Consider the following 14,593-nt stretch of genomic DNA (forward strand, 5'->3'; position numbering starts at 1 on the left):
AGCTGCAGTCTGCTTCATAAGTCTCGTTCACTTTTATCACCAATTACAACCACACGTGCAGATGGTAGGAGGGAACACGCCTGCGAGTATGACAAACTGCGGAGATGGAGCGATGTAATAAGCTGATTGCAGGTGGTGTGGACCAATCAGTTTCAAGGACAATGCATATATTATCATAGTGTGTTTTTGTTTGCATTTTGACTGCAAGTATTGTGGTTAATGCTGACATGAATCCTCGTAAAAAGGTTTCAGTTTTGTTGCCAGAAAAAAGGAGGAAAAACCCTATTATTAATATGATTGCAGGTGGTATATGAATTGTTGCATCCTAAGACCGTAAGAGCTGGCAATAGCTTGGGAAGGCCCTTATCTTGCAATTTATTAGGTCATGACTTATAATGATGACATTGTTTAAATGCAAATCTGAATGCCTTCATTGGTGGTATATTTGCATGCTAATACTCTAATCTTAGATAACTTGCATACATTGTAAATACAGTATAATAAATTCGTATTATATCGTCATACTGTAGTGTTTTCCCCACCCCTATAATAATATGATAAACTATTTGTCAAGCTGTCATTGTATTAAAACTTCTCCCGTACAAACTGACATTTTTGTTGCTTTCGATATCCGTTTTAGATGCAACAAAAAAACGAATTGTAAAAATCCACATTGGTCAAGAGTTATGAAAAAGCTCGACATTAATATTGTCGGGATGGCAAGTGTGCCAAGCTATATACTGCCACACTGTTCCCCAGTTGGATGGAGTGGCTTGCTATTGGAGTGATGGCAGCAGCCCTGTTAGGTCTTCTAGCAACACCTAGGGTGCTATCTGGTTACATGAAGGCATAGTGAGTCGGGCCAAACTTTGCCGCATGGATACTTTGACCAGGGCAACTGTAATTGCCTAGAAGCATGCACCCATCCTCTTTTTTTAAACCAGTAGATCTAGCATTCGGTCTGCGATGTGCGATATAAAAATAGTAAATCCCCTGTAAGCTCTACTACTGTGTATCTAGAAAGTTTGCATTGCTGTCATAAGGTGCGTCTTTATGTGTACTGTAAAGTGCGTGTGTGAGTGCTTGTCCACACGGTAGTATAGCAGTTAGCGCGCCGTGCTACAAACCCAGCGACCCAAGTTCGATTCCCGCTCACGGCCAACACTGGTGACAATTATCTGAACCGTTCCTGTGCCTTCCATAGGTCGACTCAGCCTTGAATGAGTACTTGGTGTGGTGTGTAAAATCATTGCTACTAGGGAGACAAAAGCGGTCGGGTGTGGTGCTGGCCACCCACCCCCTCGTGTACCGTGCCGGCTTTCATAGGTGCTCGCTAACAGCACTTGCCCCAAAAGTCTTGTTTTTGGATATTTATGCAAAGGTCTGAAAACACTTATTCAATGTCAAATATGTAGTGATTTGATGGAAATATCCTTTTTTTTACTTTAGCAAATGGGACTTGCACTGTGTCCAATACAATTGTTGCATGGATCGTAATCTCGTGTTGCATACTGTTTTATTTTAACAACATCGTTATTAAACGATAACGTTATCTCCATATTCCATTCAGAAATACAGTATGAATAGAACACCGTAAACAAGCCTTGTCAATGTTTTCCATTACTGTGGTGTCCAGGTAAAATCATTGCTTTGTTAAGTCATGCTCAAGGTCCTCACTTCTCTCTTTGTCTTTTAGCAAGGGGAGTGATTTTCACAATCAAGGTTTATGGAGACAAGAAACCACTCAAGGGCTGCAGACATACATTTTCTATGTTTCATTACATCAGTACTTTGGGCTCAGGCTGTGTGTTGAACACTGGATAAAGTCTTAATTTAGGAGCTTTCGTGACTGCAGGAATTATTCTTTGGTTCTTTTCGGTTAAGTCACGTCTAAAAATAAAATAATAAATTAAAATAACATATTACGACGTTTCGATTGCAACACAAGCAATCATCATCAGGTATAAAAGAAATAGCAACAAAAATCTAACTAGAAAACTATAGACAGACATATAAGCAGACAGACATCACAACGGCACACAGAGAGAGGACACAAATCGGCACAAAGAGAGGGGTCGTTTCTGTGACGGTCCCTTAAATATAGAGAGGGGGGGGGCGGGGACGGAGAGAGGGAGGGGGCAGAGAGAATTAGCATATCAATGAGTGTACGGCAACGTACTGCTGTTGCAAGTAAGATGACAATGTGGAACGGGCACGCAAAATTGAAAACGGGCACGCAAAATTGAAAATTAGGAGACAGGCACACGAAAATTAAATAACCTAGCAAAATATCTGGAATTTTCACACTTAAAATTCTAACTTAGCAAATTTTGAAACACGTAATCAACCAGGCTATGCGTTAATTGTGTGTTAACCAACTCTCTGTGTTGTATTACATCACATTTCGATATTTTGCTAGGTTATTTAATTTTCGTGTGCCTGTCTCCTAATTTTCAATTTTGCGTGCCCGTTTTCAATTTTGCGTGCCCGTTCCACATTGTCATCTTACTTGCAACAGCAGTACGTTGCCGTACACTCATTGATATGCTAATTCTCTCTGCCCCCTCCCTCTCTCCGTCCCCGCCCCCCCTCTCTATATTTAAGGGACCGTCACAGAAACGACCCCTCTCTTTGTGCCGATTTGTGTCCTCTCTCTGTGTGCCGTTGTGATGTCTGTCTGCTTATATGTCTGTCTATAGTTTTCTAGTTAGATTTTTGTTGCTATTTCTTTTATACCTGATGATGATTGCTTGTGTTGCAATCGAAACGTCGTAATATGTTATTTTAATTTATTATTTTATTTTTAGACGTGACTTAACCGAAAAGAACCAAAGAAGAACTGGATAAAGTGTTGCTCATGTGGAACGGATTTGATGGTGTCAGCGAAGCCGCAAATGTTACATTCATCCTGACCATGTTGAACTCGAAAGCGCATTGTTATTGGTGGCATGTGTTGAGCAAACCATGCATTTATCTAAGTGGCATCTAGTGAAGAGAAGAAATGAGCAAATTGGCAAAAGCACTTCAAGGAGACATTAAATTGTTCCCCATCATGATAAAGTACAGGGGGGAGTACCGTCATTGGATAGAAGCACATATACTGTATACAGTACAATGTATTGATGGCTGTGTTTACCATGGTGAATTCTGATTGAGCGAGAGTTGTGGCTATCTTTTATCTGCTGTCACCCCTACCAGCATGGTACTGAGAATGTGCAGCTTTTCTTCGTCATGTTAAATAAATCTAGTAGCCACACCTTAACCTGCTCGGCAGAGAGATAATTCCACAGTGCACTTCGTCTAATGTAAGAACTCGTTGTTAAGAGTGGGAATATGCTGGCGTTGTCACTTTGGTAAGTGTAAAAAGCACAAACAAGTGAAACGATTTTCTCACCAAAACTGCACAGCGTTTGGCGAACTGTTGATTTTTGTCACAGTATGTCAAACTGCTGGTGAGGTATAAGCAAAGTGTGAAACTTCGAGTGTCTGAACAGAAATTAGAATCTAAATGTAATATTGTACCCCCCCATCCCCCTCCTGTCCCATTTATAGCACTTTATTATGATTAGTCCAGTTGGGTTATTGTTATCTACAGTTACAGCAGCAGCAAGCCGTTTGCGGTGTTTGGTGAAGTAATGTAAAAAATATACCATGTTAAATGTTCATTTGATTGACTTCGTATTACGTTAGTTATTATAGTGAAGTACTTTACTCATTTTTTGATTGGGCTAAGGTAATTACTACTGGAACATCACACCAATTTAATACAGAATTTTTAAACACCCCAAACAAAGTCCAAACTTTAGAGATGTGGAAAACATTCACCATGTATATATTTTTAATGACATGGAAATTTTGAGAGCCTTTACCATTTGAAATACGTGGAAAGGACATCCTGAACTAGTGTAGTCAGCCGGATATGGCTTGAGCCTACAACCATACACTTTACTTCCTTGTCTTGGTCGACTTGGACAAAGAAAATCAACAGATTGCCCTGAACGTAAAATAATTCTGTTCAGTTTAAATGCCAACACTTTTTTATTTATAACAGCATTGAAAATAATATTACAGAAATTGTTTCGGCCAGACGAGACAGTCCAGTCTTGCTTATTGCGGCCTTCATTAAGGTCAACCTCTGCCCTGAGCCAAAGTAAAGTGCTGTACAGTTGTAGGCCCCTTCTCATGCAATTTCCCCCTTGCCTTTATTGTTAACAGCCTCGCCTTAAACTGGTGAGTCAATGTTCAATGACGGTTTGTTGTGGGGGCTGCTTAATCAGGTCTTGACAGCCACCCTGGCTCCCTGGGTTGTGTGGGGTCCAGCCCAGGCTTATCAGCATGACAAGCCTTGAGAAGCTATACAGTACTGCCTGGGCCACCCTCAAGTATTGGACACTTACCATATCATTCCTGGCACTGTGGATTCATTTAGGAATGCACGTTTGTTGTACGGTGTGAAAGAAGTTCAACATGCGTACATACATTTGTGGATGTATTGCAGCTGTTAATGTGTTTAACAGGAACACAGTGACACACAAAGCATACCTGCAAAATTGTTGTGACACTTTGGGGAGTGCCCGTGGCTTATGATGGGTAGTTGACAGTGTATTAGCGTGTGTGTGTGCGCGCACGTGTAATACTGGCCAGTGTCCGTCCATACCTGTGAGTCTTGTCTCTGCAAAGTCTCTGTCACAGTTATAGACCAGAAGTGTGATAGAGGAAATGAAGCTGTTGGCACCTTGTCTTGTTTCAAAGTTATTGTGGCACTGGCATACCGGTTATGTTATACATTTTATTTGCATCGTATGTCATTATCACGTGCACTCACTTTGGTGACTTTTCTTTTCATTCCGAATTTTTTTCATACTTTTAACTGTCTTGTAAAATAATTACAAGTTGATTTCTGCGATGTTTTCACAAGACTGTCTCCTCTGTATATGCCATAGCTCTCATTCTTTGACCTTATATTTTCTCTTTCTAAGATCTACAATATTCAGAAGGTAAGGAAAAAGGCATGTTTTTGGAATTCGTGCTTGAAATTCTACTAACAACTGTGCACTTGAAATCCCAACACTCATTTTGATTTGCTGTGTCTTAACATAACCAGTCCGAGTTTAGTTTGTTACACAAATTATTATAATAAGTTGAGTAGTCCTTTAAAATAGATTTCTATGTAGCAAGCATTAGCCTTTTAAATCGGTCGTATATGTCAGTGAATGACCTATATACCATTAGAAACGTACATCCATAAATCCTAAAGTGGTATTTCAATACATGTTGTTTCGTTACTTTAAGACTCCATTTGGGTGGCTCAGTGTTGGTGAATACAATACAACCGATACATTAGTTGAATGTTTCTCCCAGCCTATACCCAGCGCAAGACCACACGAGTCAGGAGGTGAACCTGCACTATGCTGCACCACCACTGGCCTCTTGCCCATTTGTGAAGAGTATTTGGGTAGAAAGTGAACTAGATGTTGAGTATTTTGTACTAGACGTCAAAATAATGTTAAAGCAAATGTTGTGAATGTTCTGGAGCTGCTTGCTGGGTGGGACCTAATGAATATTTCAACGCACTAATAGCCTGGTTTAACTTCAATTCTTTGGGTCTTTTGCAGTCAAGTATATTTACCCAGTGAGCCACTCGTGCACCCAGCCGAAAGAGGCGGGCGATCTGGCTCTTGTGGTAAGATAACTTCATGAGGACATAAAAAGTACTTGTATAGCGTCCCTTCCGGAGTTCCTTCTTGTGACACAGTGTGCGTCACTGTATGCACTCAATGCACTGGGTAGTGGGATGAGAACATACTATTACAATTTTCCGTTACTTGACGCCAAATGCAGTTTATTGTGAAAAGTTGTCGATTAGATCCCGCACACACACAAAAAAAAATCACCATTGGTAGCATTAAGCAAGCGGAATAAATGTTTATCCGTCTGGAAGTCAGGGTTACGAAGGGGGGGCGTGTCCACCGACACAATAGGTAAGTTATTGGCAGTAAAACATTCAAGTTTGTTAAAATCACCATATCGTTGTTTCCCTTGGGTATATTGTACTGTCGTTATGGGCCACATACTTTACTTGTTCATGCTGTGTAAGGGCATATGATTTTTTTCAAGACTCGATTGTAGTTCTTGTTTTATAATATTTGGTGACAAACATTGCTAAATGAAAACTGCAAGTACTTTACCAAGTATACTTTGAACAATCTGGTGTGTTTATCGATTTAAAGCTTTCGTGACTGCAGGGATTCATATTCTTGGTTCTTTCGGTAAAGTAAGAGCGTCTTAAAGGCGCTGTCTTTCCAACAGCTCTGTTTCTTCACCTGAGGACGGCTGCTTGCGTTGTGGCTGAAACGTCGTGAGAATTTCATTTTATTATGTTTAATTTTTATTATTATATTATTTCCCTTCTACGTTACTTTACCGAAAGAACCAAGACTATGAATCTGATGTGTCTTTGCAGTATTTGTAGGACTGACACTCAGCAAGGATATGGATACAGTGTTTTGCATTGCTGTGTTGATGTAAGAACATCAGCATTATCAGAATGAAGATTTCATTACAAAAACGATTATACCAGTGCATGGTGTTTTATTTTTACTAACATACTGTGCATTAATTTAAGCCTTCAAAGGCTGTGCCTTAGAAGGACAGTTGTATTTATTCTACATAAAAGGTTGCGTGACTTTCATCGTGATTATAATAAGCTCACCCCTGGGGATTGTAAATTATGTATTAAAGTTTGCCGTGATTCACTGTCGTACGGTAGTTAGAACCTTACCAAAAATGGGGGTAATGTTGTCAAGTTTTGTGGGCCTCGTGAGTTTCGGCCTGATTGCAGATGCAGTGCTGACTCTCACGTGATGACTCAAGCCATCTTTTAGACGAAATTGTTTCACGGGAACTAATTTTGCACATGGCTTGACTTAAACAGTCGCCAAGAGGGCCCTTGATTTTCTTGTGCCTGTTGACTCTGGTAGGGATAGTTATTGTGCAATTTAATTGCAGACAGATGGTTTTAAAATACCAATTTGGTCTCTCGACAAATGCAAACACCCCTCGTATGATGTCGAGTGGTCTTTAACGTACACTTTTCAACAAAGCATACATTGGTAATTTTCTGAATAAGCTGCCTGTGGTAATTTAGATGTTGACTCCAGTGCATGCTGGTTCACTGGCAAATTCTTTGTTATAATCAGGACCTCATCTTAATTTCCACAGCTCTTTGGGTTATTGCATCATTGCTAAGATTGAAAGAACTAAATAGTAGACTTTATTTTTTTATTCAAGATTGTTATTCATTGTGTTACAAACAACTACGTGTGCATATTACAGTTTAGGAAATCAAGAAATACATTTTTAAAATTAATGTTTACTGTATGGAATAAGTGTGCCACCCAAATTGGTGATTTATCGTTATGCATAGGGGGCACAAAGGGGATTTGTTTTCTGTATCATTCGCCATGCACCAAGTCAATCTAACTGCAGAACTTTACCTGCCCCTGCTGGACATCTGTGAAAAAGAGTTTTACAGCTCATCGGATTCCTCCAATATAAAGACATTCTGATTCTGTTACGACACTTTAACATGAAGGCTAACGGTTCCCATTGCCTGCTATAGAAATTATTATGCATTTACAATAATTTATTAAATATCCCTGAAAATTCTGAATCGGATTATTGTCTCTTTCAAGTACATTTATTAAACATGCATAGCTGTTGACATGTAAAACGTCTCTCACCTTTTACATTTCTGTTGTAGAATATCTAAGAGCTGTGTTTGTGATTGAATCTTTCTTTTAAGAAAAACATTTGTAAAAAAATCATGAATACAGTGATACCTCGGTTCACGAACTTAATTCGTGAACTGACTCTGGTCGTGAACCGAATTGGTCGTGAACCGAGGCACATTTTCCCATAGGGTTCAATGTAAATCCGGTTAATCCGTTCCGACCTTTTTTTTTGGTTTTTGAAGCACAAAAATATGAAACAAATGACAATACACATTACTGTAGTACTGTACAGTATAGTAATGTATAAAGAGAGAACACTAACCTTGCTTGAGATGACTTCTGGCATGGAGGAAGGCAGGTGGGAGGCGGGTGGGAGACAGTAAGCACTCAAAACGGGTGAACTGTACAATACAGTAAGTACAGTATTGTACAGTACAGTAGTACAGTACTGTATGTGCTAAAAAGCACACCAAAAATCAAAAAGTCACTGAAAGTGTCTTCACAGTACTCACAGTACTTCTTTCTGTGTCTGCTTCTCTCCACGATCTTCCTACAGGAAGTCACGACCATGTGACAGCCTGGAATTAGCATAAAAATGGCCGCGGCTCCTGTTCGTGAACCGAAGCGGAGTTCGTGAACCGGAGCATATTTTTATGAAATTTTCTGTTCGTGAACCGAGTTGTTCGTGAACCGAAGCGTTCGTGAACCGAGGTATCACTGTATTCATATGACATATGTAATAAAGTTTATAACAATTGTGAACACATGTTTGCAATGATCAATTCCTATGAAATTATGAATTATAATGTGCAAACATCACCTGCATGATAGTATAATATATTAACCTATCATTGCATTGTTTTATTGTAATTTTTTTTATGATATGTCTTGCTATGTGTAGAAGTATCAGTTGCCGCGGCATAATGAGGAATACGACAATATACACCAGTGGATGGTAGGACATGTTGCGTGTTTGCATGCGTCTTCTGTTAAAGGAGAATGAAGCACATCCATGTACACTTTGAATATTGGGGCACTGTTAATTCTGCGTGTACAGTTGGTTCAAGCATAACCTCAGCTTTCCGGGTTAATGTACATGGCTTTCTTTACGTGTGTTTTATCACGTGATAATTATACATTGCTGATATGCAGATCATTTTCAGATTAAGACAACTCATAATCATGGCATGTGTGATGGGTCACAGCAATACATTGCAATAAATCAGCTTTAGAATATCAACTCTCACGACAGCGGCAGTATTATTTGAAGCCGTCATTTCACCTCTGTTGTTTTTCCATCACCTGGCGATCACTGCCTATGCACCGGTGATCCTACATTCAAAGCTGATGTCATGGGTTCACAGGATGGCGTGGAGGTTCCATCAACAAGGCTCTCCAGACCACAGTCGGTCTGTACTGCTTCCTTCTTCCATCCTTTCTCGTTCTGCGCACTGCTGTCACCTGCGCCCGTTCGCACGACGGCTTCCTTGCCGTGTTTGTTTTACCTCCCTTTCCTTACTTTGCATTTCCCTTTTCAGCGGCAGCGGGCGTCTCCTTTCTCTGACGCCGATGGGCTCTCAGAGAGAAGCGGCCGTTCTGGCAGCAGGGTCAGTAGCTTGCAGCTGCGTGTGGTGTGGGAGTCACTGAGCCCGAGCTGACTGATGAGCCTTGCTGGTGCTGGAGTTGAGTTTCATTGTGCTGGCACATGCACAGGAAGCATTTGGTTACAGTGAAATATATAAATAAAGTGCTCACCTAATTAGTGCATCATTATCCTTTATATGTTCACATTAGAGCAAGTCGAGATTTTTGCAGCACTCTTGGTACTCACTATTCTTTGTAATAATATATTTTGGTTTGTCGCTAGAGTCACTACAGTCGCATGAACAACTATGAGTTTTCCTGCTCAAGTGTGCTTCTTGACTAAACTTTGTTTTGTTATAGCGTGAGGACTATGAATGCGAACGAGATGGTTCCAGTGGAAGGAGTAGGGTGAAGAATGGTGCTACAAAGAAATATCCATTGGTCTGTATTATTTTGAATGCAATTTAACCAGTACGGTACTTTATGAAAATTACATTTAGGTTTTGTACTTTTTTTCAAGAGAAACTCTGTTTATATTTCATCATGCACGCATTTGTATTTATTAATTTAAATGCTACATGCCACACTTTATGTAGAAAATACAGCATCAGTAAACGAGTGTGGTTGGATTACAGGATCATGAAGAGAGATACTCCAGCCGATATCACAGAGTTAAGCCGGTACCTACCTCCATTCATCTCCTTAACATTTACATTTTGCCTTGAGCTATTGAACATAGGCCTCAATATATGTTCATGGGCTTTAATGCTTATGCGAAGAAAATGTCACTTTTTTCATTTATGGCTGACGGCATTCGTGTAAATATGTCTCCACACATTATTGTTGGGAGAATTGTAAAAAAACGTAGAATGCATGCTTAAATGACCTAAGGCCAATTCTGATTTGTGTGTTGACGGCACCTGATGACATTTCACGCGGAAATGTTATTTTAAAATATCATGGTTGAATTCCAGGATGATGAAGAGTTGTACTCCAGCCAGCTGGGAAAATATAAACCGGTATATGCAATCTTTCGTCTCCTTATCTGCACTCTTGTGTGATTTTGTTTCCTTTTTCATTGCTACATTTTCGCTACATTTTCACGTATCTTTTTTTTAAGCTGTCATTAACACTACTGTATTCTTTATTCTTCTCTTCCTGTTGTTTTAGCGGTTGTCCAGTGCCGAAAGAGAATCGGAGAGTAGTGACCATAGAAGGGTTTGTATTTTTTGTGTTGAAACCAGTGAACTTTAACAATTACTGACCGTTGTGGCAGCACGACTTTATTTTAGAAATCTCTGCACTGCTGCCTGAGTGCCGACTGGAAGCGCCATTGTCAATGTGCATGTAATATTCAAACAAAAGGAAAAATATAAAATAACATTTCTATTTAACTGCAAATAATCAACTTTCAACTGTTCTATTCATAGACTGCAAGGTGCATATACATTTTTAATTCATATATGACTTCATTCTGAGCAATCTTTATTTAAACTGCCAAGGGTATTAGTATCTTCTAACCTTAAATATTAAATGTTCACCTTTTTCAGCGTGCGCCGCCTGCCGACGATGAGACTGACGAGGTGATAAGTACACAGCTAACTAGATAATGACCCTCAAACGTCAGTGCGTGACAATGCAGTGTTGCATGTGGAACGATTAGTGCACAGAACTGTTCGCTAACACATTCCTGCGGAGGGAGCTGGTAGTAACGTTGGGTTGCTCGTTCAATGGCCAGGGTCAACGGCGGCGTGGTGTATTCCGCAAATATGCCCGACCGTGAGGGTGGGCACAAGCCGGCGTGAGTAGGTTAAACGTTGAGTTTTATAAGGGCACCACGGGGTGACCAGCCCATCCCCACCCAGCCCCACCTCCCCCACCCCCCACCCAGCCCCTCCACACCCAGCCCCTCCCCACCCTCCCCTCCCCACCCAGCCCCTCCCCACCCTCCCCTCCCCACCCAGCCCCTCCCTCCCCACCCAGCCCCTCCCTGCACGACGGACGGACACAATAATCCCCTGTGGGCTGGTGGAACCAGTGGGTTCCTATCAGTAAAAATGGAAAGTCCTGCACGTTGCAGCTGTGGTCTCTGATCAAAAACGAAAGCAGGAACCGGGCATTATAAAGCCATCAACTTTTGAGTGCACTTGCTTGCGTTTTAATAATTAAAATGGCCGTCAATTTGCAGACTGTTTTACCACATTGCTGTTTTAAATTAAAATATAACCTCAAACTATTGCATGCACACTTTAGCGGCCCCTTGTTTTGTCAGGTAAACTAGCCTTGTGGTTTTACATATTTTGCGCTGTGATTAACAAAAATGTTGTTGTGTACTTGAAGTATTTACAAATGGCATTCTGCTTTGGTGTGTGATTTGGATTTGGATTTACTTTCATTGGATTTCTTCGTTGAAGAGTGATTCAGCATGCACATGTTGTATCTAAGCAATGTTCACATTATTTATTCATCTAATCTCAATGTTCCATTGTAGATTTGGCAAAGCGACAAATACAGACGGAAGCTCGGTTCTAGAGTAGGTATTATTCACTGCATGGCTGTGAGTTTTGTCTTTCATTAATGTCTGTCGGTATCTTTAACACATTTATTGTTTGATTTTTTTCAGAGTATTATGTGCTATTTATTTTCAAGAGTAATTTTTTTCATATTCGAAATCATAGATTTCCTATTGCTAGCCCAGTATTCCAGCATAGGTTTCCAAGAATGAGCTCCGGGCAGTAACAAGCAGATGTGTGATATTTAAGGGAACTGGATGACGTGACATATCCATTCATTGGAAAGTAATCGCTTTATTTATTCTGGTTTCTTATATCTTTCAGGCTAATCCCATGCAATCAAGCGCATGCATGATGAATGCCTCCTTCCTAACATAACAGTAATTGTTTATGAAATATCCTTTACAGGGCTAGACAATAAATTTGTAAAATACATTTTGGTGTGTCATTGACCCGTACAGATATGGTTTATAACGGCAATTGCAAATCTAGATTATTAGCCTTGTTTTTCTCTTGAGAAGAATGTGTACTGTATATTGAAACCAGCAAGCATCTCATGGTGTCAGCATCATATCTTAAGACGTATGCATCAATGCAATAGAGAGTTCCACTTATTGCATCTTACAATAGATGTATGTATGCATGTATGTTGAACTTCTTTCGCACTCTACGTATATAGCCAACCATTCTAATCGGAGGTTCGGGGGTATTTGCTGTACATTTTTTAAGGTTGTGGCCATACAATATACAATTATATTAAGCATTTAAATATTATTTGCATGCAACTGCATGTGAAGATGCTGAACATAAATAGTGGCCATGTTTATTAGGCAGAGGAAAAAGGTCTAGACTTGAAAAAAGGTAGCGACAGGGAGTTGACAGCACGGATTGCTGAGCTAAATGTGTTGGTGTTCTCTTGCTTGTTGGTCATAATTGCAAAGCAGGCGGTATATTAATAGTTTATGTTGAATCAGTTTTTGGTTTCTATTTTGCATGTGAAAACTTTAAAGGCACATCGGAAATTGCCAAAATATTGGCTTTGCCTCTGACATTCATGTTTATTTTTTACATTAAGCCTGGTTTATGAATAATTATGAGCTAATGCTGAATGTGTGATACTTGAGATCTGTGCTCTTTTTTCTTTATCAGAAAAATAGTTATGACAACTGGGATGCTGGCTCCAGCAGAGCCAAGGCCCCTGCTGTGGTGTGTACTTTGCTATTTTTATGCTCTCGGAATGAACGAGGCTATATAGATGCAAATACAAGTAGATCGATGCCCATGTATTGCACAATAAAATGTATGAGACCAATTACACAAACGTCCTTTCCACTAAGACCGAGATAGTTTGGCAAGATGTGTTTAATTTGTTTTGCCTTGTTTGGATAAACACATGTTATTACCTGTGAATGAGGCTGTAAAGCCTGACATTGGTAGTGACATCAGATGGCTCGAACTATCTGTAAAACAAAGTTCACACGTACAATCGTGGTTGATTTTAAACTTGTTACGTTTGTAGTAATTGACAATCATAATCACTTCACTTTAGTTTGTAATTTTTACTCTACTTTTTTCTTGTGCACTGCTTTTCTAGTGCAGTGGTCTCTGCCATTTTTCTACCTGTCAAACAACATAATCGTTTGGTTATAAACTGGAATAACGTAATCTGCAGACACTTGAATAAAGTGATCTGCATTATTAGTAGAATTTGAAATCAGGGGCATGGGTTGGGTGCAAGGACTCAAACTCATGAGACTGTTGATTGTTTCCACGACCACTGAGAACTATTGGCAGCACTGGCCAGACTGGAGAACCCCTGTCCCCACAGAAGCCCAAATAGGAACCAAGTAGCATGGTTTCTATTTGATCCCATAACAAGGCTACAGAGTCCCCTTTTCAAATTGTGAGCCATTATCGTTTTCTGGGCTGACACTGGAATCAGTCGTGATGTCATGGGGACAATAGGGCGCCGTGGTGGCAAGATGTTAACTACCTCCCCTGGTTTACAGGAGGTTGTGGGTTCGATCCCGACCCTGACGCCTGTATATTTTGAGTTTGTATGGTCTCCACGTGGTCTCATGGATTTTTCTCCGGATCCTCCAGTTGTTCCCTCCACATTCAGAAACATGCGTTCAAAGTATTTGGCTGCGATACTTTCCACATGATAAGTAACTTCGTTAAGCTATCATTTGTGGCCAGGTCGCTTCTGCAAAAGAGCTATATAGCTCAGTGGGTCTTACCTGATAAAATAAAAATAAATACTTCCAATACAGTAAAATATTGAGTGTCTAGTGATGCTGGTTACTTTATCGCACTTCACGGTCAAATTACATGGCCATAAAATTACTTATCTATTCATTTATTTGCTTTAAAACCCTTGCCTTTGTTAAATTACGTAAAATAAATGTCACTTCCCAAACACCACTCTCCAGCCACGGAGGGTTAGGTGACAAAGGGGGGAGGGGACAGAGTGGGAGCCCAGCTCACAGATCCTGGTGGCGCATGGGGTAATGGGCCATGGTGCTGGTCCTGGGCCATTGCTGGACCAGCAGAGCCCAGTTAGCAGTGGTCATGGAAACGAGGCTTGAATGAATGTTAGAAGTGGCCTTTCCTTATTGGGGGATTAAGCGATATAAGTCTCACCACGAATGTTCCTCTTGCCTTATTCTGCTTTAAGATCGTTTTTGGGCCTGCGACTCAGGTGCCTTATATTAAATAGATTTCTCCTCGATTTAATATAAGAAAACAGTTAACCTCATATTT

The 14,593-nt window shown here is 40.3% G+C and overlaps 1 protein-coding gene across 10 annotated transcripts in view; it reads left to right on the forward strand.

The window, feature by feature from the left end:
• LRRFIP2 (LRR binding FLII interacting protein 2) overlaps window positions 1–14,593 on the forward strand; it is a 49,931-nt gene that overhangs the window by 12,514 nt on the left and 22,824 nt on the right. For 5 of the 10 annotated variants that reach the window (XM_078608883.1, XM_078608917.1, XM_078608926.1 and 2 more), the window contains exons 3-12: window positions 8,635–8,688; window positions 9,098–9,142; window positions 9,272–9,340; window positions 9,678–9,758; window positions 9,953–9,997; window positions 10,292–10,336; window positions 10,488–10,535; window positions 10,868–10,900; window positions 11,809–11,850; window positions 12,980–13,036. In XM_078608883.1, the coding sequence (XP_078465009.1) occupies window positions 8,635–8,688; window positions 9,098–9,142; window positions 9,272–9,340; window positions 9,678–9,758; window positions 9,953–9,997; window positions 10,292–10,336; window positions 10,488–10,535; window positions 10,868–10,900; window positions 11,809–11,850; window positions 12,980–13,036 (519 nt within the window). The remainder of the gene's footprint in view (window positions 1–8,634; window positions 8,689–9,097; window positions 9,143–9,271; window positions 9,341–9,677; window positions 9,759–9,952; window positions 9,998–10,291; window positions 10,337–10,487; window positions 10,536–10,867; window positions 10,901–11,808; window positions 11,851–12,979; window positions 13,037–14,593) is intronic. The other 5 variants (XM_078608953.1, XM_078608893.1, XM_078608900.1 and 2 more) reach the window with 5 other exon arrangements.

The sequence above is a fragment of the Lampetra planeri genome, chromosome 2, assembly GCF_965212315.1.
Source record: "Lampetra planeri chromosome 2, kcLamPlan1.2.h2, whole genome shotgun sequence".
Lineage (NCBI taxonomy): Eukaryota > Metazoa > Chordata > Hyperoartia > Petromyzontiformes > Petromyzontidae > Lampetra > Lampetra planeri.